Source organism: Cygnus olor, chromosome 30 (genome assembly GCF_009769625.2).
Source record: "Cygnus olor isolate bCygOlo1 chromosome 30, bCygOlo1.pri.v2, whole genome shotgun sequence".
NCBI classification, from domain to species: Eukaryota; Metazoa; Chordata; class Aves; order Anseriformes; family Anatidae; genus Cygnus; species Cygnus olor.
Window position 1 is genome coordinate 760,375 of NC_054087.1, and position 24,913 is coordinate 785,287.

General features: G+C 57.7%; 2 protein-coding genes across 3 annotated transcripts; both read left to right on the forward strand.

Moving 5' to 3' along the window:
• The first annotated feature begins 46 nt into the window (after positions 1-46).
• SLC27A1 (solute carrier family 27 member 1) lies at positions 47-10,339 on the forward strand. Of its 2 annotated transcripts, none has more exons than XM_040542504.1 (12): positions 47-348; positions 2,561-2,955; positions 3,474-3,635; positions 4,599-4,668; positions 4,771-4,862; positions 4,967-5,076; positions 6,332-6,541; positions 6,671-6,797; positions 7,052-7,189; positions 7,597-7,761; positions 8,639-8,785; positions 9,551-10,339. In XM_040542504.1, exons 1-12 carry the CDS (start codon positions 182-184, stop codon positions 9,706-9,708), a joined length of 1,941 nt encoding a protein of 646 aa, XP_040398438.1. In that variant the 5' UTR covers positions 47-181; the 3' UTR covers positions 9,709-10,339. The 2 variants fall into 2 exon arrangements, with proteins under 2 accessions (XP_040398438.1, XP_040398439.1); XM_040542505.1 differs by lacking the exon at positions 47-348 and adding an exon at positions 430-1,959.
• A 1,487-nt stretch (positions 10,340-11,826) lies between these two features.
• On the forward strand, positions 11,827-15,037 carry PGLS (6-phosphogluconolactonase). The gene is made up of 5 exons (XM_040542506.1): positions 11,827-12,146; positions 12,223-12,330; positions 13,634-13,735; positions 14,191-14,331; positions 14,562-15,037. The coding sequence occupies exons 1-5, from the start codon at positions 11,880-11,882 to the stop codon at positions 14,697-14,699; spliced, it is 756 nt and encodes a 251-aa protein (XP_040398440.1). The 5' UTR covers positions 11,827-11,879; the 3' UTR covers positions 14,700-15,037.
• Positions 15,038-24,913: the final 9,876 nt, after the last annotated feature.

The following is a 24,913-nucleotide window of genomic DNA, read 5'->3' on the forward strand; positions in this document are numbered from 1 at the left end:
GCGGAGGGGAGGCCCCGCCCCCCCCCCCCCCCCCCCCCCCGGCGGCACCCCCCGGGACTCCGCCGGCTTCGCGGAGGCCGGGATCGCCGCGGGGCAGCGGGGGGCAGAGGCTCGGCCTCCCTCCCGGCCTCCCTCCTTCCCTTCCCGGCCTCCTGAGAGCCCCGTTGCCCACCCCCGCAGCATGCAGCCGGTGGGGGTCTGCACGGCCTCCCTGGGCTCCCTCGGGCTGATGAGGTTCTTCGGGGTGCCCTGGTCGTGGAGCCTCGCCGCCACGCTGGGCGTCTGCCTGGGCAGCGGAGGATGGAGGCTGCTGCGCGTCCTCTGCAAGACGGCGCTGAGGGACCTCTTGTAAGTGCTGCCGGGGCCTCCTCCCGCTGCCTGCGGGACGCATCCCGCAGCGCGGGGCGAGCGCTGGGTGCCAGCCTCCTTCGCTGCCGCTGAGCCTCCGCTCCGCCAGCTCTAAGCGGAGGCAGCGTTGCTCGCCCCCTTCTCTGCCCTCAAGGAGGAAAAAGAGGAGGGATCGGAGAGGCAAGGCCTTAAACGGAGCGGGCGAGGGCTGGGAAATTGTCCTTAGGTGCCCCGGAGCAGCGCGGTTTGGCCCCGCGAGCGGTGGCGGGGCGATGGAGGCCGTTCTCTCGCTGGCGGGGTGATGGAGGCTGGCAGGGTGATGGAGGCCGTGCTCTGTCGCTGGCGGGGCGATGGAGGCTGAAACGCGGGGCGTGAAGTGGTCTCCGGGGGCTTGGAGGTCTGCGGGTCCCTTCGCGGGGAGCCTGCTGCCACCGCCGTCTCGCGGAGGTCCGCGGTTTCCAGGCCTCCGCGAGGCTGTGCCTCCATCGCGGAGGATTTAGGGCTCCTGCCGCTGCCAGGGCTGCCTGGCTTTGCTGCGGCTGTCACCGCGCTTTGAAGAGCTGTTTCCTCCCGATCGCCTGGCAGAGCTCGAGAATAAAACCGGGCGAAAGAAAGCCCCTGAAGTATCTGGGAAGCGCAGCAAACCCGTGAAAAGGCTCCTCTGTTCTGCCTTTGGCACGGCTCGGCGGCAGGTCACCGCGAAAGCCCCACGGCCACTGCCAGCAACTTGCTGCCAAAGGGATCCCTTCCCCCTCCGCCAGGGCTTCGCTGCCCCCGCTGCTGCTCCCGGCACAGCCCTGAGAGCTGCGGGGGCTTCAGAGGGCTGATATTAAATGACCTTTCGAGTTTCTGGGGATCCTTCCAACTTTTTATTGCCGCTACGAGACCCATTATGTGCGCCCGCTGTTCTCCGTCGGACGGTGCTGGTCGCGGCGGGGTGGTGAATTTATTTCTGTGCCTCGATTGTAACCGATAGCCGAAGGGAGGGAGCCGCCAAGTCCCCAAAGATGCCACCAAGTCCCCAAAGACAGCATCCTCCGAGGGCATCGGAACGGCGTCCGTGGAGCGGCTGGAGCTCACACAGCAGCTTTGCCATCAGGCCAGAAGTGTGTCAAGGTTGAACTGGCAGCCACAGAGACTCGGAATAATTATGTAAATTACAGGAAGCCCCGTTAGATCAGCCTGCTTTGTGCACGGTCACTCTTCATACCCACAGAGGCAGCAATTTTTTCTTTATAAGGCCCCCCGGGCTGGGTTTTTCTGATTTTGATTTAAATCTGTGCTTTCTCCCGGGCAGTTTTTAGACAGCCTGGGTTCCCACCAGCCCGGACAGCATCGGAGGCTGACTCACGGGAGACGTGTGTGCGAGCAGCACGCTGGCAGCTCTGCCTCCTCCTAGAAGCATCATGCCCGCACATTTTGGGGCTAAAAAGGGAGCTTTGGGCTTCGTTTGCTTGAAGCTGAGCTCACACGTTGCTGTTGAATGGTCAGGTTGTCTTCATCATTTAATTACCTTCAGATCCCGAGGGGTACGACTGTACAAAATAACCAAGATGCTACAGAATGTGCCGGCAGGAAGGATGCTTCCTTTGTAAAACATCACCTTTTTAGGTGAAAGCAGTGGTTGCAAGGTCCTTTTTTTTTTTAATTATCCCAGAAGACATCCTTAAAAGAAGGGCTCGTAATTTAGCCCCTCTGCTATTTTCCGCAGGCTTGTTGGAATTGGTATCAGCGTGTGGATTTTCCCTGATTTGCGGCATGGGAAGTTAGTTACCATAATGCTAAAATAGGCACGTAATGCTAAAATAACCATCGTGCTCTGTAGAGCAGCAGCCGTTCAACGTCCCAGTTTCAGCATTTATGGTTAAACTGTCCGAGGGCAGCCGAATTCAAGTGGGATCCCCACATGGGGTACACGCGTCCTGTCCTTTTCCCCTATAACATGGAAATTTGAGTGGAATATTGATCCGAAAGCGTCAGCCTTTAAAAAAAAATCAATTAATTTTAATATAAACTGAAGAATCTTACCAAATTACACAGCAGACAGACAAAAGCCATCACCAAAATTGGTGGAGGTCCAGATAACACAAAGTGGCCCTGCAGAGGGAAGCATCCCAGCCTGTATGTGAGCGTGGATGTGTGAATCTCAGGTGTGGGTATCGGACTGTCTGAGGACGTAGTAATTCCTGCTATGCTTTTTCTTTCTTTGCAGCGGCCTCTCGGTGCTGTTACGAGTCAAATACAAGCTACGAAGGCATCAAAGGGCCAAAAGCACCATTCCGAAGATGTTCCAGGACGTCGTCCGCAGGCACCCCGACAAAGTGGCCCTGATTTACGAGGCCACCGGTGAAAAGTGGACCTTCAGGGGGCTGGACGAGTACTCCAACGCCGTGGCCAACTACTTCTACCAGCAGGGCTTCCGCCTGGGGGACGTCATCGCCATCTTCATGGAGAGCCGCCCCGAGTTCGTGGGCCTCTGGCTGGGCATGGCGAAGGTTGGCATCGAGGCGGCCCTCATCAACTTCAATTTGCGCTTGGATTCCCTGGTTTACTGTGTGACGACCTCGGGTGCGAAAGCCGTGATCTTCGGAGGAGAGCTGTCTTCAGGTGAGCCTCGGGGTGCTCGTGGACTGTGATCGGCTCACAAGCTGTTTGCTTGGGCTTGAGAAAGATGATAAATCATCTCGGGAAAGATGATAAACCTCCTAATGGTGTTAAAAAGCAGAAGCATTCCGTTAGTACCTGAGGCTAAAAGAGGAGCAGAGCTGCAGGACAGGCTTGTTGGTGGATGCAGCTTTTAAGCGCATCCTCACTTCCCCAATGAACTCTGTTCCAATGGTTGTTGTTAGACCCGATGATTTATTTTCCTGGCTCATCTGTGTGAAATCACCGCAGATCATGACGTGGTGAGCACGTGGAGGGGCAATTTTGCACCTTTTTTTTAACTTCATTGATGCAGGTGGTATCTGGACAGGTATGATGTAAATATTGGAGAGGAGTCCCTGGTTCTTCAGGTCCTTCCATGGCAGTGGTGTTTTGGGGCAAAATAGGATGTTACGCAGATTATTTTTGCCACTGCCTCGACTGCTGTGCTTGTTGCGAAAGAGCCTTGCTTTGTGTTGCAGCAATATCCGAGGTGAATGGGATGCTGGGGAAGAACATGGCAAAATTCTGCTCGGGCGACTACAACCCAGAGGTTGTTCCAGCGGAGACCCGACATCTCGATCCTCTTCTGAGCACTGCATCCAAATCGCCCCCGGCTCAGATCCCAGTCAAAGGTTTAGATGGTAATTTTATGAGTGCTTTTTATTTCTCAGCGTGACGTGCGTAAGAGCTGGGCTAGGTGACAGCAAAGCAAGAAAACTAAGCAAGTAAAGACGGAGGGATTAAATCAACCCAGTTTGACAAGTAGAAGAAGGGGGGGGAAAAAAGAGAACAAAAACTAAGATCCATGTTCCAGGGTATTCTGGTTTAAGTTTCTCATTTCCCAAGACTTCCAAACTTCACCTGCCGAATGTGTTTAATACCTGAAGGAAGGGGATTGATGCATTCCCCAAAACAACTTCTATTACAGGAGGATGGCCACTGGTATGTGTATGGGGTGAAGAAACCTGTGTGCCAAGGCTAACCTACTGATTTGTTAGCTCCAAATTTATTTTTGTCTGCAGCATAGAACAGCCCGCGTTACCTTCCCCCACAGCTGCCTTGCATGCGATGGAAATCTTTCCTGGTGATATGCCTGTGCAGAGGATGCATGTCGGTGGTTTTGTGATTCAGGAGAGGGAAAGGAAGAGGCCAGCTGGCCTCCAGTCTATATTTAAAGAGAGTGAAGCACATCCGAGATCGATCAGGATGAGACTCCCTTTTGGGACGTCGTTTTCTGTGGGAGGAACGGTGCTGCGAAGAGGCCTGAGGCATTTCCCCCTTTAGATTTATTTGTCATCAGAGTCTCAGATCTCCTGCCTGCTGTCAGACGCAGGGTGAGACCTTTCCTGTGGGTTAGTTTGGAATTAGTGTCTGGCCTGGAGCACTAATTGAGTTCCAGGGCAATTTGCTGTCCGTTTACCTCGGTGGGTGACATTCAGACCTTCTGCTCGGGCTGCAGTGGGACTTTTGTGTCCGCCTCCGGTGCTGTCACCGTTTCACAGCCTTTCTCCATCTGCTAGGAAAAAACCCTAAAACACCTTTTCTCGAGGGGTTTTCTCAGGCAGCTGAGAGCAGCCTGCTGACGCCTCTCTCCGTTCTTCCAGACCGGCTCTTTTACATCTACACTTCGGGCACCACGGGGATGCCCAAGGCTGCCATCGTGGTGCACAGCAGGTGAGGACCTGGGGAGGCCCTTCCCTCTCGCCGTGCTTTTCCCATAGAAAACCCTGAATCTTTACCTGTCTCGTGTCCTTAGCCTGTGCCGTGTTCTTCCAGGTATTATCGCATCGCTGCCTTCGGCTACTACGCGTACAAAATGCACCCGGAGGACATCGTCTACAACTGCCTCCCGCTCTACCACTCTGCAGGTAAGCCTCCTCCTCCTCTGTGGCAGAGGGGTCGTGTCGGTCCCCTGGGATCCTCCTAACGACCCAGAACAGCCGAAGCTGACTCCGGGACCCTCGTTTTTCAGGTAACATCATGGGAGTCGGCCAGTGCCTCATCCACGGCCTGACGGTGGTGATCAGGAAGAAGTTCTCGGCCAGTCGCTTCTGGGATGACTGCACCAAGTACAGATGCACGGTGAGGGCTCCACTGGCGCCTTGCTGAGCAGTTGCTGTCTTCGGTGCTCAGCTTGAGAGTCCCCGGTGCTTGCATTCCACTGCTTCATTATTGATCTCCAGATAGTTCCCCATTTTTGGCCTGTCCTCCATTCCTGTTACTTCTTACCCCAGTCCTTGCCTGCCCTTCCTTGCCACTCAGCAGCAGATTTCCCCCAGTTCTCAGCATCCTCTCTTTGCTTGTCCTCCCTTGTCAGATATTGAGGCTCCTGTGCCACTCTCTGTGGGTGGGGAGGCTTTAAGTTATGCAGGAAAGAGGAATTGAGAATGGGATGGGGAGGGCACAGAGAGGGGAATGGGACGGACAGCCCCTTGTCTTGGAGGCTGCTGCTCCAGTGGTGAAGGATTCCTCCTGGCTTTGCTCATGGAAGTTCGCATTTGTGAAGCTTGGGTCTCCAGCACAGGGAAATCAAACAGAAAAAAATAAAGGGAAAGGATTAAAAAGGAAATCTTGAGCAGTGTGGGAATAAAAAAAGGGTCTGGACAAAGGTAGGAGGAAGGAGAGGTGAAGTCCCTTTGGGAAGAGAAATACATTTTAAATTGCTAAACCTAGGCATGTGGGACTGAGAGACTTTTTGAAGTCTTTCATTCATCCTCACCTGCTTCTCCTGTAAAATTCTCAAGACGGACTCCTAAAACACAAAAGGATTTGTTTGCATCCATTGCTGTTGGGGGAAAGCTGTTCCTGAACTTAACCACACTAGGAAAGCCTCCAGAGGAATTCTCTTGGCAATCCGTAGCCAGTAAATACCTGCCTGTGTTTGTGTCAACATCACCCGCTAATTTAAGCAGCTTTTTCTTGTTACTGGTGTTTATCTTGCCCGTCCCCCACAGGGAGTATTTATAGATGGTAATTGGATCCCCGCTCAGACTTCGTTTGTGGCTGACCACTCATTCCCCACATCTTTCTAGGGTGCACCTATTAAAGCATGAGGGTTTTTAGTTAAAGGCTAACTTTATTCACACCTTCTCCACTATTTTCTGCTGTTAATGTGCAGCTTCCAGAGGGCAGTAACTGATTTACTTTTGTATATTTTATCATGGAAGAAAAGAAAAAAAAAACAAACTTAAACTTGCAAACACTGATTTTATTAAAATGCCTGCCTTGTCTAGGTCCACGAGGTGCACTGGTGCCAGTGGCCTTGTGGTTGGCTTTTTCCAGGGTGTTGTAAGGGTCACCTGAAGCCTAAGCTGTGTTTTTGTGTTTGCTGCTTCAGATTATTCAGTATATCGGGGAAATCTGCAGGTATCTCCTGAATCAGCCGGTCCGGGAGTCAGAAACCCAGCACTGCGTGCGGCTGGCAGTGGGCAATGGTTTGAGACCCACCATATGGGAGGACTTCACCAAGCGCTTCCGCATCAAGCAGATCGGAGAGTTCTACGGAGCCACGGAGTGCAACTGCAGCATTGCAAACCTGGACGGAAAGGTGAGGGCGATTTGGAGTGGTTTTGCCTGTTTCCTCTTCAGTGGAGATTAAAGAAAGATTCCCAGAAAGCGGCGATTCCAAAACCGAGCAGTTTTCCCCAGCCTTTTGTTTTTCTCTGTCTTTTGGAAGGTCGGTGCCTGTGGCTTCAACAGCCGGATTTTGCCCAATGTTTATCCCATTCGTTTGGTGAAGGTGAACGAGGACACGATGGAGCTGATCCGTGATTCCAGGGGGCTGTGCATCCCCTGTCGCCCAGGTGAATGTTAACCTGAACAAATCAATCGCAGCTCTTTGTTCTAAAAAAGGAAAAACAAGCTCTGATAGGTTTAAGGGGCTTCTGGTGTCATATACGGGTTCGCTTCTGGATGTTTCCTCCAAAGATGGGTCAGTTCGTTTACTGAACATCTTTGAGACAAAGCAGCCACTCACTGGCACGCACAGAGCTTAATTCCTTGTGGAATACATCACAAGCTGGTGTCATCTTGTGCTGTTTGATCTTGTTGTCTGCAGGAGAGCCAGGATTGCTTGTGGGGCAGATAAATCAACAGGATCCCCTGCGCCGGTTCGATGGCTACGTCAACGAGAGTGCCACCCACAAGAAGATTGCTTACAACGTGCTGCAGAAGGGGGACCAGGCATACCTTACAGGTACCGTCAGTGGGAGCACGGGATTCACCGCTACCGACTGCAAACGTTCCTCAGCGTTGTGCCAAGACGGTCCGAAGAGACCTAAACCTGAGGTTCTCTTCTGAGAGGAACAGATGTGTTAGTGTTCTGAAGTTGCCAGCCTTTGAGCTGCTCTGGGTTTAAGGAGAAATGTCTGCGCTTCAAGGAGGGGGAGATTTTTCCCTGCCCTTTTTCTATGGCTGCAGCTTCCTTCTCTCCCGTAATTTGGAGGTGTGGAGCATGGTGGTGAAAAGACACCAACCTGGTTCTGTGCTTCCCCGGGAAGAAGGCGATGCAACATCTGACCTGGAGATGAGAGGGCGGTAAGGCAGGCTCGAGTGCTGCTGAACTGAGTCGTGACATGGCTCGGTGTCTTCTCTCCCTCCTAGGAGATGTGCTGGTGATGGATGAGCTCGGCTACATGTACTTCAAAGATCGCAGCGGTGACACCTTCCGATGGCGAGGAGAGAACGTCTCCACCACAGAAGTGGAAGGGATGTTGAGTCACATCCTCAACCAGACGGACGTTGCAGTGTATGGAGTGGAGGTACCAGGTAAAATCTCACATCAGAACTCTGAAGCTTTTGGGAGAAAGGTAAATGTCAGGCAAATGTACCAGATCTGTGTCACACTGCAGAACAGGAAGAAATCGGTCACTTTTATTGTAACTGGGCACCTGAAAATGAGAAGATGTGATGGAGGCTGACAGTGGAGTTTGACAGAGTTGCATTTATTCTGAGCAGTAGAAATAAGCTGAGCTGCAGGGGTAGAATCTTTATTTCTTGGAAAAGGAAGGTTATTTTGATGTGAACTTTGCAGAAGCAAAGCGTGAAAAGACCATTCTCTGTATGTGGAGGCTTTAAGTTATGCAGGAAAGAGGAATTGAGAATGGGATGGGGAGGGCACAGAGAGGGGAATGGGATGGACAGCCCCGTGTCTTGGAGGCTGCTGCTCCAGTGGTGAAGGATTCCTCCTGGCTTTGCTCATGGAAGTTCGCGTTTGTGAAGCTTGGGTCTCCAGCACAGGGAAATCAAACAGAAAAAAAATAAAGGGAAAGGATTAAAAAGGAACTCTTGAGCAGTGTGGGTATAAATAAAGAGTCTGGACAAAGGTAGGAGGAAGAAGGGGTGAAATCCCTTTGGGAAGAGAAATTTGTTCTGGGCAAGCATTGGCCAGAAGGGTGCCCTCTGTGGCAGTTTGGTCCCCAGATTTTTTTATCACAGCATATATGAGAGAAATGTGATGAAAATTATGAAAATGGAGGGATGCATTGGTGGTGGACTTGGTGTTAAATTGGGTTTTCCTCAGTGTGTTGCATGGAAAGAGGCAAGGGGACAATATCTGTCCTCGAGTCTGTTAAGTTTCATGCTTAACTTTTGCTGCTTCTTCGTGTCCTGGTGTCTGTACCCGAACTGTGCTCTCTTATTTCAGGGGTGGAGGGAAAAGCTGGAATGGCAGCAATCGCAGATCCTAAAACTAAGGTGAATCCCAACGTTCTGTACCAGGAGCTACAGAAGGTGCTGCCTCCTTACGCCCGGCCCATCTTTCTGCGTCTCTTACCCCAGGTTGACACCACAGGTATGGGAGATTTGTGTGCCTGCTGCTCTCTGGGTTCAGATTTCAGAAGGGACTGGGTGTTGCCACCTCGGGGTGATGGGAAAGCTGAGAAAGCTGCCCTTAGGCAATGTGCTGTAACCGGAGTCAGTTGGCTGCTGTCCCTCTTCTTCAGAGGTTGCGTAATAAAGTCCCCACTTGTAGTACGCCAGGCACATAAATACCATTAATAAAAACTGCATTTGAGCCTTAAACAAGAAACGAGCTAGTTCCAGGCCAATAAAGCTGGAGTGTTTTGCCCAGCAGTGAGGTTCTTGGGAATGTCTGTGAAGGAGCCTTGCATGTGTGCAGCGCCGCAGAAGAAATGTGCACAGAAATGTGCACAGAAGCTCTTGACCCCTCTAAACTCCTCTGTGCACCCTCTGCTGCCATTCCTGGGCTGTTGCCTGGCTTGAATCTGGTCACCCCTGTGCCCACACGCTCTTAACCTTCCTCACAGTACGACCAACAGCTGTTAACACAAATAATGATTTGGCTGCTTTCTTTGGTGTTTTCAATTTCCTGGGAGTCCAGACAGCTCTTCTGCCACCTGATGTGTATGGAGAAGCAAAGATTGCACAAGCTTTCTGTGAGAGCTGGGTAACGATCAGTATAGTTGCTTCAGATAGCTAATTCTTGAGCAAAACTGAACTAAAAACGAAATGCCATCTGTGATGTTTTTCCCTCGCTGATGCTTACACAGCCTTTTGGATACAACGTGTTTTGAGTATTTTTTTTCCTCCTTTGAAGGGACTTTTAAGATTCAGAAAACCCGCTTGCAGAGGGAAGGATTTGACCCCCACCAAACGTCAGACCGGTTGTATTTTCTGGATCTAAAGCTGGGGAAATACGTTCCTCTGGATGAATGCCTTTATGAAAGGATTTGTTCTGGAAAAGCCGCTTTATGATCTAGTCCGGATTGAGCCTTTCAGAGGAAACTGTGACTAACTGGAGGGATGATGCCTGTGGGAAGCGGCAGATTCCTGCTTAATATGCAATGTGAGATCCTCCTACAGTGAATCACCATCGGGGAAACATCTTGTGGGGTGTTGCCCTCGCCTAAAGCACATTAACCTGTGACCTGCGCCTTTAGAGAGCACTGACACCCCATTAATCTGCTGTTACACACCTAGAGAGAGTATTTTTGTAACCACTAACCACTTAGGTGGAAGAAGTTTTATGGTTTATATTTATTCGTATCCTGAGGATAAGCGGAGATGCTCGTGCCCCGCGTGGGTTTCTTTTTGCTTCATCTCCGAACTTGACTTACCAAGTTAACTTTTAACAGTGCGGGTCGGGCAGTCTTTAATTGTGTTAGGTGATGTTTTACGTTACTACACCTGGAAATCTCACATTCACCTGTGCCAAGCCCTTAGGGCCAGGGAGTTAAGGACATTAGTGCCTAGAGGCTAGCCTCTGGACTCAGAGCAGGGTGGGATGAGCACCGGGAACAGGGGTCGTGATGGGCTGGGGGGAGAGGAGGGAGCCTGGCGGTGCTGTACGGTGCTAACGTGAACTCTAAGGAAATGTTAACGGCAACGCTGCTGTGCGTGTTCCTTGGGGAGGGCAGGGGGGCCCAGCGAGCCCTGAGCCCAGCAGGATGGTGGTGGGGAAAGGGGGGATGAGACAGGGAACAAGAGAAAGCACGTCGATTTTGCAGGTTTTAGCTGCAAATACACAGGAAGTATGTTGTGTATCAACCGCAAGGACAGGACTGAGGCAGGGAGTATGAGGAGGGGATGACCCTAAAAGATAAGGGAAGAAAAGACTTCGTACAAACAGTTAATAGAAACAGCAAGAACTGACTTGGACTGCTGAAGTCTGTAAAAAAAGAAAGGAAGGGTCAGAAGTTTAGCAGTGAGGAAGACTTCTGGGCTTCATCAGAAGACCACCAGAGTACGCTGGACGACCACTCGAGGACCCTAGAGCGCAGGTGAATAGGGGTGGGAATGTATGTTAATGATTCTTTGGAGACCTCATGAATACGCAAGAGACTTACGGGGTTGGGGGGGGAGGTGAGATGAATATGTATATATCCCACTAATATAGGCAATGTGGCAGTAACCCTTGGTGTGTGTGTTAGGTGGAGCGATCCCCCACACACCTGGTGCCGTAATGAAGAATAACTGCTTAATAACTTTGGTTATCGAGTTTTCACTGTGTCAGGAAGGAGGAGAGTGGCTCAAAAGCTGTGCAGAGGAAAAGGATCTGGGGGTGCTGATTGATGCTCGCCTAAACACGAGCCAGCATTGTGCCCAGGTGGCCCAGAAGGCCAACGGCATCCTGGCTTGTATCAGGAATAGTGCGGCCACCAGAAGCAGAGAGGTGATCGTCCCCCTGTACTCAGCTCCGGTGAGGCCGCACCTCGAGTGCTGGGTTCAGCTTTGGGCCCCTCACTACCAGAAGGACATCGAGACCCTGGAGCGTGTCCAGAGAAGGGCTACGAGGCCGGTGAAGGGCCTGGAACAGAAGTCCTGTGAGGAGCGGCTGAGGGAACTGAGGGTGTTCAGTCTGGAGAAGAGGAGGCCCAGAGGAGACCTTATTGCTGTCTACAACTCCCTGAAAGGTGTGGGGAGCTGCAGTCAGCCTCTTCTCACAGGTAACCAGTGATAGGACCAGAGGGAATGGTCCCAAGTTGTACCAGGGGAGTTTCAGGTTGGAAATGAGGAGACATTTCTGCTCAGAAAGAGCGGTCAGGCGTTGGAACAGGTCGCTCAGAGAGGTGGTAGAGTCACCATCCCTGGGGGTGTTCAAGGAAAGGTTGGACGTGGTGCTTGGGGGCACGGTTCGGTGGGTGACATTGGTGGTAGGGTGACGGTAGGACTAGATGATCCTGGAGGGCTTTCCCACCCCTAACGACTCTCGGATTCACCGCCCTAGCAGCGGCCGCCGCTCGCCGGGGCCGGGACGGGGAGGCCGCGGGCTCGGAGCCGCGGCCGAGGCCTGCCGCGGGGCCTAGGCCGCGGGTTGCTAGGCAACGCGGCAGCGCGGGGCTCGGCCCTTCCGCGTTCGGCGGCGCTTCTCTTCCGGTCGCCGGCTCCCCGTTTCCGGCCGGCCGCCCTCCGCTTCCGCCGCCGCCATGTCGCGCCGCGTCTCGGTGTTCCCGTCCCCGCAGGAGCTGGGCCCGGCCCTGGCGCAGTTGGTGGCGCAGCGGGCGGCCGGCAGCGGCGGCCGCTTCTCGCTGGGCCTCTCGGGGGGCAGCCTGGTGGCGCTCCTGGCCCGGGAGCTACCCGCCGCCCTCCCCGGGCCCGGCGGCGGCGGCGGCGCCGAGCCCTGGCTGGTGGCGTTCTGTGACGAGCGCCTGGTGCCGCCCGGGCACCCCGAGAGCACCTCCGGGGCCTACGAGGTGAGCGGGGCCGGGCCCGCGGGCGGCCGCCGCCGGTCCCCGGCCTCCCCTGAGCGCCTCCCGCCCGTGTCCGCAGGCCCAGCTGCTGCCCCGGCTCCCGGGACCCAAGCCCCGGGTGCTCACCGTCACCCCCGGGCTGTCCCCGCACGCTGCCGCCGCTGACTATGCCGCCAAGCTCCGAGAGGTACCGGGGGGGTGGGGGTTATGGGGACTGGGGGGGGGGGGGGTTACCGGGGTGGGGGGTGGGGTACCGGGCTGTGTGGGGGGTTACCGGGGTGAAGGGGGCTTCCCAGGGGGGTGGTGGGAGTTACCGAGCTGAGGGAGGGGGTTCTGAGCTGGGGTGGGGGGTTACCGGGTTGAGGGAGGGGTTACCGGGGTCTCCCGGGTGACGTTACCGGAGGAGAGGTGACCGCACACGGGGAGCGGGATTTGGGGGCTCCCAGCACGGCCGAGGTTGGGAGGGATCCCGGGGGATCTCCTGGTCCGAGCCCCTGCCGGCAGGATCACCCCGAGCACAGTTTGCTGGATCCAGGTAGGTTTGGGTATCACCAGGGGAGGAGACCCCACGGCCTCCCTGGGCAGCCTGTCCCCGTGCTCCGTCACCTCCCAGCACAGAAGCGTCCCCTCACGTTGAGCCGCAACCTCCTGGGCTTCAGCTTGTGCCCGTTGCCTCTCGTCCTGTCGCTGGGCACAACTGGCAAGAGACCGGCTCCGTCCCCTCGACGCCCTCCCCTCAGGTGTTTGTACGCGTCGATGAGCTCTCCCCTCAGTCTTCTCTTTTCCAGCCTAACCAGGCCCAGCTCTCTCAGCCTGTCCCCGTACGAGAGGTGCTCCAGTCCTCTCATCGCCTTCGCAGCCCTCCTCTGGACCCGCGCCAGTAGCTCCGTGTCCCTCTGGTACTGGGGAGCCCGGAACTGGGCGCGACGCTCCACGTGTGGCCTCGCCGGGGCCGAGCGGAGGTGGAGGCTCGCCTCCTTTGACCTGCTGGCCGCGCTCTTCCCGACGCAGCCCAGGATCCGCCGGCCTTTTTGGCCACGAGGGCACGTGGCCGGCTCGTGCTCAGCCTGCCGTCCTCCAGGACTGCCAGGTCCCTCACTGCAGGGCCGCTCTGCAGCGGGACGCCCCCAGCCTGTGCTGGTGGCTTGGGGTTATTCCTCCCCAGGTGCAGGACCCTGCGCTTGCCCTCGCTGATCTTGATGGGGTTCCCCTCGGCCCAGCCCTGCGGCCTGTCCAGGTCCCTCTGAACGCGGCACGGCCCCTGGGGCATCAGCCCCAACTCCCAGCTTCGCGTCCTCAGCGCTCCATCCGTCGCCCAGCTCGTGATGGATAAATAAATCGAACAGCACAGGACCCCGGGCGGCCCCCTGGGGGGCACCGCCAGCTCCAGGCCCCCCAACGAGACCCCGCGCCGCCGAGCACAACCCTCTGAGCTCTGCCTGCCAGCCCGTTCTCGTTCTTCCAGCCCCGTAACGCCGCCTTTCTTGCAGGCCTTTCAGGGGGACGGCGTGCCCGTCTTCGACTTGCTCATCCTGGGAGTGGGGCCGGACGGCCACACCTGCTCCCTTTTCCCCGACCACCCCCTGCTGAAGGTGAGCTCGCGAGGAGCCGGCTCCGGGACCGTTTTCTCCCTGCGTGGGGTCGAACTCTTGGCGGGCGTGATGTGGGTGCTGCTGCCCCGGTGCCTAGCGAGTGACTGCTGCGTGTGAGACGGCTCCCGGCACTGGGATATTGCGTTTAAAGAAATCAAATGCGAAATTAAAAAAATAATAATTAAAAAAAATGTTGGGAGGGTAAAAAGAAAAAACAAAAAACACCTCCCGAACCTGATTAGTCCTCAGTGCCCTTTTAAATTTCTTCCGCTCTTGGGAGCGGAGGTAAAAAGGAATAAATAACTCGTGGTGGGTCTTTGCTCGCCCTCAGCAGCCGTCTCTCCCCGTTTGGTTTTGGTGTGGCTGGAGCCAGGCAGCTCCCCCTCCTGCCCCCGTGCTTTGTTCCGATTCTTTTCCGCTTTTTTAATGCCTTTTTTGTTGTTGTCCTCTGACAGGAGGAGGAGAAAATCGTTGCTGCTATTACCGATTCTCCCAAGCCGCCGCCGGAGCGGATCACGTTGACCCTCCCGGTGCTGAACGCGGCGCGCGCCGTGGTGTTCGTTGCCACGGGGGAAGGCAAAGCCGCCGTCCTGAAGGTACCCGGGGCACAAGTCTCAACGAAAGGCCGAGCTGTCAGGGCTTTGCTGACCCTCGCTGCAGACTTTTCAGCCGCCTTTCCTGGGGTGGGGGGAGAAGCGATCAAGGTGTACTTTGGGGAAACGGCGGTGCTTTTAGGTGCAGGGAGAGCTTTGAGGCTGGCGGCGTTGGTTTGCGGCTCCCTTTCGCTGCCCAGCCTTTGCTGAAACGCTCTCGTTTCTTCGGGCAGCGCATTCTGGAAGGCGCCGAGGAGAACCCCCTCCCCGCCGCTCGCGTCCAGCCGCACACGGGGCAGCTGCACTGGTTCCTGGACGAGGCCGCGGCGGCGGAGCTGACCGTTCCCTTCGAGAAACATTCCGTCCTGTAGGACCGAGCCCCTGGCCGGGTTTTTGGGAGCCGGGCGGCGGCGACCGCGGCGCCTGCTGCGTGACGTCCCGGTTCGAGGACTCCACGTCTGGTTGCCGTACTCGGGAGGGGCACGAAGCTAACGCGGGCTTCTTGTCCCCCGGGGAAGAGCCAAACCGCGCGGAGCACAGATTTTCGTGTGATGATTCCTTTGGTTTGGCGTGGACCACGCGCCACGGCGGTGTCCGGGTGCGAGCGGCGGCGCCGGGGGCTGCACGAGGCGCTGGTGTCGTGCGGGCTGTGTCGCGGGTGGTCGCTGGGGCGTTAAACGGGTGCACGGCATTAAACGAACGCATTCCAGCTCTCCTGCTCGCGTTTACTCCTTCACCTGCTCGCGTTCTTCCCTAAGTAGCAGCAGCAAGTCGCTGACGGAGCAGGCGCGGGCTTTGTGGCAGCGTGCAGGCGGCAGCGTGACGCGAGGACGTCCAGGTCTCGTCTGGACCAGCTCCGAGCTCTCAGGCTTTCCGTTTCCCCCCGTAGTTTGCTGGAAGCCTCTCGGCTTAATTGTCTTCGCTGTAACCCTGACTCGAACCTCAGTTCATGAGAAACGCGGGGCTGTGGCTCCCTCCTGCCCCGGTCTTCCGTTATTTTGTGTGCACCGCGGTACGGTTTTGCCTTGGGGGCTTTCAGTCCCGACCTGCCGAAGCTTTCTGCTGTTGCTTTCAGAGCAGTGGCAATAAAAAATGCTTTGACCTTGCGTGGTGTCCAGCGAAGAAGCAGCGCTCGCACGCTGACAGACGAAGAAGCTGAGCCGGAAGAAGCAGATGACTTCTGTGCCCTAGGAAACACGGTGCTCCCGTGCCAGATCCGGGAGCAGAACCCAAGAATCGAGCTTCCCACGAATGCGACAGGTCAGAATTTGACAGGTTCGTTGCACAGAAGCTGGACGGGACGTCACGCGGCTGCCCGGCCTCTTCCTGCACCCGGGGAAGGGAATTGTGGCAGGACACAATCGTTCCTGGTGGCCAGGAAGGCCGAGGGCACCGGGGGGGTGGTTAGTAGGGCGAGAGAGGTTCTCCTCCCCCTCTGCTCGGCCCTGCTGAGACCACTTCTGGAATATCGCATCCAGCTCTGGGCCCCTCAGCTCAAGGACAGGGAACTGCTTGAGAGAGCCCAGCGCAGAGCCACGAGGGTGATGAAGGGAGCGGAGGATCTCCCTTACGAGGAGAGGCTGAGGGGAGCTGGGGCTCTTCAGCTTGGGGAAGAGGAGACCGAGGGGTGACCTTATTAACGTTTATAAATACGTACAGGGTGGGTGTCAGGAGGACGGAGCCGGGCTCTTCTCGGTGACACCCAGTGACAGGACGAGGGGCGGTGGGTGCAAGCCGGGACAAAAGAGGTTCCGCTTAAATAGGAGGCGAAACTTTTTCATGGTGAGGGTGACAGAGCACCGGAACGATTCCCGATCCTTGGACTTGCCAAAAGCGCAAGTTTTAGCAAGACGGTTTTGCAAACGTGAGTCCGCAAACGTGCACCGTTAAATTTTGGTGCGGCCGAGGGCTGCATCAGGTTCCTCCCGCCGTGTTGTAGGAGCCTGCTGCTCGTGCAGCGCTGCCTTGTGATTCTGAAGCCTTTTTCCACCCGGCCGTGCAGCTTTCTCTAAAGCACCCCCGATGATTTCCTTCTCTTGGAAGTTCCTTGGCTTTTTGACCAGCCCGAGGACTGATGCAAGCGCTGAACATTTCTGCTCGGCGTTTCCTGTTTCTACACGTCCCGTGGGGCGCGAAGGGTGTCAAAAACTGCTCGCCGCATAGCAGCAGGAATGAAAGATTAAGTTCAGCTTGGTTGGGGAAGTGAGAGGAGGTGCAGCGAGGAGCAGCAAGTAGCTTCGTTTCCACGATACGCCCTCAAATTTAGAAATAAGTCAGCAAAATCCCCTGGCTGTGTCCCACGTCGCTCCTGAACACCCTGGGGGTTTTGTTGAGCGATGCCTCGCGTGGCCGGGAGGGCACCAAGCGGGCAGGGCACGAGGAATATTTCAATATTTGTATGGTCTGGAGGAGAGCGAGGCGGAAAAGGCCGAGCACCGACGCAGAAGATGGGAGGAAGGCGTCCGAGCTCGCTGGACGGGAAGCAGCGCGGGTAGGTGAGAGGTGAGGAACGCCTCCTGCTCTCCGCTTTGCTGCTCCTGGGAGGGAAATAGAAATTCTGTTTACGGTGAGGTCTGTGTGCAGCCCAATCCCCGATCCGTGCGTTTCTGTGTTGTGCTGGGTGAGGGGAAACTGCCCCCAAACCCTTTTGGGGAAAACATTTGTGGGACCGAGGCTGTTGGACCCCAGGCGAGATCAGGTCTGCTGCGGTCAAAGGTTCACTCCTAACAGTTGCTTCGTTTTAAACAGAAAATTCTGCGTTTAGAGATGAAAGACGAGCAGGGTGCTCGCAGAGGTGGCAGAGGACCCTCTGCGTAACTGACCCAGGCGCTCGCTGAGCTCACGTTTGGGCTCCGTGAGACGTGAAATCCAATTTGGGTGCCGGTTTTCTGGCATTAACTGGACAAAAAGGACAGCGTGTGTGAAACTCGCCTCAAAGCCGCCTTCCCCGGTGCCTTTCTCTTCGAACGCTGCGTGGGAGAGGATTGGGAAAAGCCTCATTTCGGGGCTGCCAGCTCCCCTTCCTGCCTCCTGCCGTTTTCTCTGCAGCGTGTCGCTCTGCCGGCCGACAGGGCAGGGCAGGGGATGTGCCTTTATGTTCCAATTCCTCCGAGCTTGCGGCAGGTTTCGGGGTGACATTTCAACAGCTCGCTCATCAGTGAATTTGCCCCCTCGTCTCCATCCTTACAGCTGGCGGAAGAAAACGTTTGGAGCAGCAGTGGCACACAAAAGTCTTTTTGTATTCCCGATCGGCGTCAGGCTCTCCGACACTTGGGATCCTTTTTTCCCCGTGCTATAGGGACCCAGGGTGACAAAGCGCCGGCGGTTTGGGGCCCAGCAAGTGCAGGAAACAAAGAGCTGAAACCTCCTGAGCTGCAGACAGGTTTTCATCCGCGCCCCGGCGCTCGGTTTCCTCTACGGCAGCCCGGCACTGGGTTTAACTGGAGCCGCCGGGTTTAACTGGAGCCGCCGGGTTTAACTGGAGCCGCCGGGTTTGCGGCTGAGCGCCAGCCATCGCGCTGCGCCCCGTGCCGTGGAGCTCAGCCGGTGGCCTTGCTTCTTCGAGGGGAGCAAAACGCCACCGAGGGGCTCGATTCAGCCTCCCTGATGGGACCGAGCGACCCGGGCTCTGTTCTTGCTCTTCGCCGAGGCCACGCGGATGCCACGATGAAGAGCTTCGTGCCCCGTTACCAGAGGCAGCTCCCGACCTCAGGCAGGTATCGGGGGAGCCGGACCCCCAGGGCAAGCCTGCCTGCAGCTCCTGCCATGCTGGGACGGGATCTGCAGCCGGGGATTTAGCTCCCGAGGCAGCGTGATGTCCACGAAACCCTCCCAGGACCGCTGAGAGCTACCAGGGAGTCGGAGCGCCGCCGGTTCAGGTGCTCTCCTTGCTGCCTGTGGCCGCTAGATGTCCGTGTTCGATCGCCTCCGGCCATTATTTCTATTTTCATAGCAAAAGGTCTCGGTTGGGGCAGCCTCAGCACAGCACGCAGCGTCCGTCCGTCCATCCGTCCGTCCGTCCTTCCCCGCAGAGCTCTGCACCAGCGCTGAGGTTTGCTGTCCCGGTACGACGGCGATTCCCGCGGCTGGCAGGACAATTCCTTCGTTCTGCTCGGAGATTTTTACCCTGCGGCGCTTTGAAAGCGAAGAGGTAAACGTGCTCCTGCCGCAGGGGCTGTGAAACCGAGGATTTTTATTTGATCCTGCCTCACAAAAACCTCGCAAGGCAGAGCCAGAAATAGGCAGGGGGGGCAGCACAAATGCCTCTGCCCTTGCAAAAGCTGCCGCTCCGCGCGGCACGGCTGCACGGCACTTCTGGCGTGGGCGAACCCACTCTGATCCCTGACAGTCCGCCCTGCTTTACTGCCTTGCCTCCTGTTCTTTTGCTCTTTTATTTGTGCAAAAGAGGTGCTGGGTTCCGCAGCCGGAGGCCGTGCGAGCGAAGCCGCCGGAACCAAACCCGCTGAGTGCTGCCAGCGAGGAACGCCGCCCAAAAACCCTGCTGAGGGCTCCCCCGATCTTTCCTCCAGGCCCTGGGAAAAGGCTGCGAGCCCAGCGGGCTGCTCTCTCTGGCTACCGGCCGGTGCCTTTGCTGTGGGAATACACCGAGCTGCTCGGCAGCCTGTGCCCGGGGCTCGCAGGTAATTCTGTAGCGCCTCCATCATCGGAATCACGCAGTGGCGTGAGGTCGTGCGGCGAAGGATGACCCAAACGGCAGAGGCAGCAATGGCACGGAGCAGGGTCTGTGTCCAGCACAGGGACCTCGCACCTCTTGGTGACGGAGGGAAATCGTTAAGCAGGGGCAGAGCGGTGACGAAGGGGACGTCGGGCTCCCAAAATCCGGCAGACTTTCCCTTTGCTAGCTGGGAAAGTCATGTTTTCAAACCAAGTGGCTGGAAACTAGAAGCAGCTGCAAAGAAACGGTGCCAATGGCCAAAACTCACCCGAAATGGCTTTCTCTGTTGAGCTCCTCAGCGTGCGGCAGCCCTCTGTAGCTGTGTTCCGTAAAACTGCATCTGGTTGTGATTAAAAAGCCATCGGTAGTTTACATGTAAGCTGCAGACTGTGCTGACGGGGCCAGGATCCTTTCAGTGTGCTGTGGACGCTGGTCCAAAAGGAAGCGAGGCTTCACCAGCTTGCTCTCGGAGCAAATCGTTTGTGCGTGTCCTCTGCAGACGGTTCTCGCTGTTTATAACGCCGTGCCAGAACTGCTATTTGCTGCGTCTGAAAGGCGAAAAAAAGCAAAGCCAAAGACCAGGCGAGCTCCTGATCCGCTGCCACCCGTGTGCTGCTTCCTCCGATCGCCCTCGTTTCCTAACGAGCTGCTGGGGCGCTCTGGGAAGGCAGAGCTTTATCGTGCTGCTGCGATGGAGTCTGTCCAGGGGAGACCACAGCCCCGCGAGCAGCGAAGCCGCCTGGTGTTTGTATCAAATATGAATTTAAAGTTGTCCCCTGCGCTCTCTCCTCTCCCCTTCCAAGGCAGCGGCTCCCAGCCGTGCTGCGGCCCCGTGGCCGATCCTCGGGGCCGGTCCCTGGTGCTGCTCCTCCACCACCCTTCCAAAAACACCTCTGCTTGTGCGCCGAGGCCGCTCTCGGGGATGGCATTCGCCACCACGGCACGGGTGAGGCTTCAGAAGCCGCCCCCAGCATCATGGTACGGTCAGGGACGTCTGAGAGCTGCCGTGAGGAGCTCTTTGTGGGGCTCAGAAACCCCTCGAGCTCGCGCTGGGACAGCGAGAAGGCTCCTTGCGGTCTTTATTCCTGCTTGGGATACCTTCCAGCTGCGGCGTTCCTGTGGGAATTGCTCCGTGGCTGCAGCGATCGAGGGTCGAGCTGCCGTTTAGACGATTTCCCCTCTTTTTTTCCCCCACTATCAGTGGATTGTTGCCCTCGGTGGTGGGTCTCCTTCGGCATCTCTCGTCCCAGCCTTTCCTGGTCACCGTGCTGCGTTCACACGGGTGTAATTTGAACACGTGTAAAGTTGGCCAGGTGTTTTGTTGTGTTTTTTTTTCTGAGTGCCCCTGCTTCCAACCCGCCTTCTGCCTCGGAACTACAGCAGAGGGATCCTCTGGAGGCTGAAGCCTTCCTCGAGGCCTTACGACCTTACGGGCAGAGGATCTTCTCCTGGGACCGGAACCCGAAGTCTGCGCAGATTTGGGGACCCGAGTGCTCCCCGCGCCTTCGTTCCTCGCCCGATGCGGCTCCCTCCGGGCTGCAGATCCTCAGCAGCGTGCTGATGGGGGACGCGCTGCGGCCGTCGGAGGGGCAGGGAGCCGGAGGACGCGGCCATGGTGGCTCCGGGTGATGGGACGGCCGCAGCTGGGGGGCGAGGGGTGGTTTTGGGGTGCGCTGTGTGCCCTGGGGGGGGCTCCGGGCACTGGGGTGCTTGCCCTGGCTGTGGTTCGGCCGCTCCGAGAACGGACGAGCAGGGATCTGAAGCAGCTCGGTGGAAGGACTGCGGAGGTGAGCACGGGGCATAAATGTGTAAAATAAGAACAGTTTTGGCAAAAAGAGCCCCTTCTGTGGCCGTTCTGCTTTGGTGTCTCCTCTGGAAGTCCTGAGCAGCGTGGTGGGGAAAACGGGGAGAAAATAGGACACAAAAGGCTCAGGGGTTGAGATAAATCCTTCCCGAACTGAGCCTGGGGGGGGGGGGGGTGTCTTCAAGAACTGCTCCCACGCGGCTCCATGGGATCCAAAACTTGGATTTTTTTTTGATTTGTCCATCCCCCAGGAGCACAACCTGGGACCCCCGCGGGCAGCAGCTCCCCCCAGACCCCTGCTCCTGCGGGGGCTCTCCTACGGCCCCCCGCTACCAAAACCCAGCCACGTAAAGCCACCGGTAATCAGGCAAGGGATTTGCATCTGTGTCTTCCTAAATTTTGTCTGAGGCCCCGAGGGTGCCTCTTTGTCCCCCCATTTTCTCCATGACCCTCAGAGCCTGGTCCCCGGGCAGGTCTGCAGGGACCTCGAGGCTTTTCAGAGGGAGAAGGAAGAGCTCCGGAGTCAGCTGGAGGAGAAAACCCGCCCGGACCCTGATCAGATGCTGACTTGAAAGGCCCAGGTAGACGGAAACCTCCAAGGTTGGGCAAACAGGGGAAAAGACCAGGATAAAAGGCAAAAAAAAAAAAAAATATATATATATATATATATATATATAAAAATAAAAAATAAAATAAATATAAATAAATAAGATTAGGGGCTGGTGGTGGAAGCTGTCGGGTGGCAATTCCTTTCCCCACTTTCCTCCCTTTCCCCTCTTTTCCTTCTTTCTTTTCCCCCTTTCCATGGGTTTATTTGGATGCAGTTCTGTTCCGGGTGTCCTTTCCCCCCCCCCCCCCGCTGAATGGCGCTGCTTCACTGCACGTGTTCTCCCGTCTTTTCGTGTGGTTCCAACCCCACAGACGTGGTTCTTAGAAAGATCTGCCCCCGAGCGCGATCCGCGTGCAGACGTTTGGCCGTGACGGCAGCTCTGCCCGCAGGCGGTTTGCCCAGGGGTGGCTGGTTTGGATTTTTCTCCCTTTTCTGCTGAAGCATTCGGAGTCCCAGCGCAAGCTGCTAAGGTCGAGCCTGCGATGGCCGGCGGGGGTCCCGACGGCTTGGGCGGGGGGTGCTCAAACAACCCGGGTGCAGTTCAGCAAGAATCTGGGTCTCGTGAGAAGCCCCGCGAGCCCAGAGGAGCGATTCCTCTTCCCTCTCTCACGCTCTGGCGCTTAGGAACCGGGCCGTGCCTCTGGAAAAAGAGAGCTCCCCAGCACGCGGGCTGCCAAACCGCAGCTCTCGGCCGCGGCAGGCAGCAGCTCTCCTCCGGACAGACACAAGTCAGGCTCTGTTCCGCATCGCGGCCGTGCCCGTCCTTCAGCTGCTTCCCAGAACATTCTGTTTTTATTTTTTATTTTTTATTTTTTTCCCTTTACTGTCTCCTTCTCCCCCCCCCCCCTCGCTCGCTGCGTCATGCCGGAGGGCCGCCTGGCCCCGGTTCCCTCTGCAGCAGATCCCGGAGGCGGTTTTGGGACCGCTCCTACGGGGGGGCACCCTGCCACGTGTGTTCATCTGGGAGCCGAGAGCACTTTTGGGGAGACTTACCCGATTCCTGTGAATTCCGCTCGGGTCTCCCATCCCGCCTGGCTGCGAGCAGGGATGCTGAACTACGCGGGGTCGTAACGAACCCCTTTAATTTCGAGCTGCCAGCAAGGCAGCAGATGTCGGTCACTAGGATAAGAGCAGATTTTGGGGGATGCTGCCGGGACGGTACCGGCCCCAGGCGTGGGGGGCTTTGAGGTTTATCTGTTGATGCTGCCCCATTTCCCCCTCTCCCTTTGCTAGGAGCTGCCAAAATACAAGAGCTACGTCTTCGCCAACAGCAGCAGCAGCACGGAAAACATCTGGGAAGCCCCGGCTCTGGCCGTGCTGCTGCAGGCTGCCAGCGGAGGCGAGGAGCCGTGTCCCCTGCAAGTACCGGACGGACGGACGGACGGACCGAACGCCCCGGCTCGAGGCCTTCCCACGTGCCGAGCTCGTAACTTCCCCTCTCCCTTGCTCTGTTTTTTCAGCCTTCACACGGAGCTTCCCATCTTTGTCCACCCAAGTTTCTTTTCCAGATGTCTGGGGGCAGCTCCGGGACGCTCACCCGGGGCTGGCGGCTGCCTGCCAGCTCCCTCGCTCCCCGCTCGGAGCCTTCCCACCCCCGCGGGACGGAGACGAGGAGAAAAAAAAAAAAAAAAAAATTCATTTTCCGAGGGTGACGTCAGGGCAGGGCTGCGCTCGCCCCCCCCCCCCCCCCCCCTTCCTTTTGGTCCCAGGGGAATCATGACTGCGGCCCTGCAGCCCCGGAGCCGCTTCTGCGCCGCTTTCCTTGCAAGGCAAAAAAATAAAAAAAAAAACCAAAAACCAAACACTCAAATTAAGAAATTTCAGCGACGGGGAGCGAGGCCGGCCTCCGCGAGGCCAGGGGCTGAGCGGCCTCCCCAGCGCTGGAGTAAACTCGGAGTAAAAAGCCGGAGGGGGGAGAACGGAGGGAGAAGCGCTTCCAGCGCCCCCAGAACCCCCCCCCCCAAAAACACCCCCCTGCCTGTCACATCCCCCAAAAGCACCCCACGCCCCCTCCCACGCCTGTCGCAGCCCCAAAAGCCCCCCACGTGTGACGCGGCCCCTCCAAAGCCCCCCCCCCACCCTCCCACCCCGATGTGACCCTAAAAGCTCCCCGCTCCCACCCCTCATTCCCCCCTCCAAACCCCCTGCACCCCCCCACCCTTCCTCCCTCCCGCCTTCCTTCCTCCTCCTCCTCCTTCATCATCATCATCATCATCCCCCCACAGCCTCGAGGAGGCCAGGCCTCGCCCCCCCCCCACGCGGAGACCAGCCCCCCCCCCCCCCCCCCCGTGGGTGCGTGGGGCCGGGCCGTGGCTACTACTGGCCTCCCCCCCCCCCTTCCTCCTTCCTCCTCCTCCTCCTCCTCCTCCTCCTCATTCCCCACAGCCTCGGGGAGGCCGGGCCTCTCCCCCCCCCCCCACGCGGAGACCACCCCCCCCCCCCCACCGTGGGTGCGTGGGGCCGGGCCGTGGCTGCTGCCGGCCTCCCCCCCCCCCCTTTCTCCTTCCTCCTTCCTCCTCCTCCTCCTCATCCCCCCCACAGCCTCGGGGAGGCCGGGCCTCGTCCCCCCCCCCCCCCCCCCCGCGGAGGCCGAGCTTCGTGGGTGCGTGGGGCCGGACTGTGGCGGCTGCTGCTGCTGCTGCTGCCGGCCCCCCCCCCCCCCCCCCGCCTTCCTCCTCCTCTTCCTCCTCCCCCTCGGGGAGGCCGGGCCTCCGTTTGTGTGTGTGTGTGTGTGTGTATGGGGGGGGGGGGGGGGGGGGGGCGCGTTGAGGCCCGGCCTCCCCCCCCTGGCGGCATGGCGGCGGGGCTGTGGCTGCTGCTGGCGGCGCTGCTGTGGGCGCGGGGGGGCTGCTACTTCCCCGAGGAGCGCTGGAGGCCCGAGTCCCGGCTGCGGCCCCCCCGCGTGTGCGTGGCGCTGCTGGCCCGCAACGCGGCCCACGCGCTGCCCGCCGCGCTCGGCGCCATCGAGAGGCTGCGGCACCCCCGGGACAGGACGGCGCTGTGGTGAGGGGGGGGGCTGTAAATGGGGGGGGGGGGGGGGGGGGGGGGGGGGGGGGGGGGGGGGGGGCTGTAAGTGGGGGGGGGGGCTTTAAGTGTGTGTGTGTGTGGGTCCTGTAAGTGTGTGTGGGGGGGGTCCTGTAAGTGTGTGTGCGGGTCCTGTAAGTGGGGGGGGGGGGCTTTAAGTGTGTGTGGGGGGTCCTGTAAGTGAGTGTGGGGGGGTCCTGTAAGTGGGGGGGGGGGCTGTAAGTGTGTGTGTGTGGGTCCTGTGTGTGTGGGGGGGTCCTGTAAGTGTGTGTGGGGGGGGGGCTGTAAGGGGGGGGGAGGGGGGACTTTAAGTGTGTGTGTGGGGGGGCTGTGAGTGTGTGTGGGGGTCCTGTAAGTGTGTGGGGGGTGGCTTTAAGTGTGTGTGGGGGGGGTCCTGTAAGTGTGGGGGGGCTGTAAGGGGGGGGGGGGGGCTTTAAGTGTGTGTGTGGGGGGTCCTGTAAGTGGGGGGGGG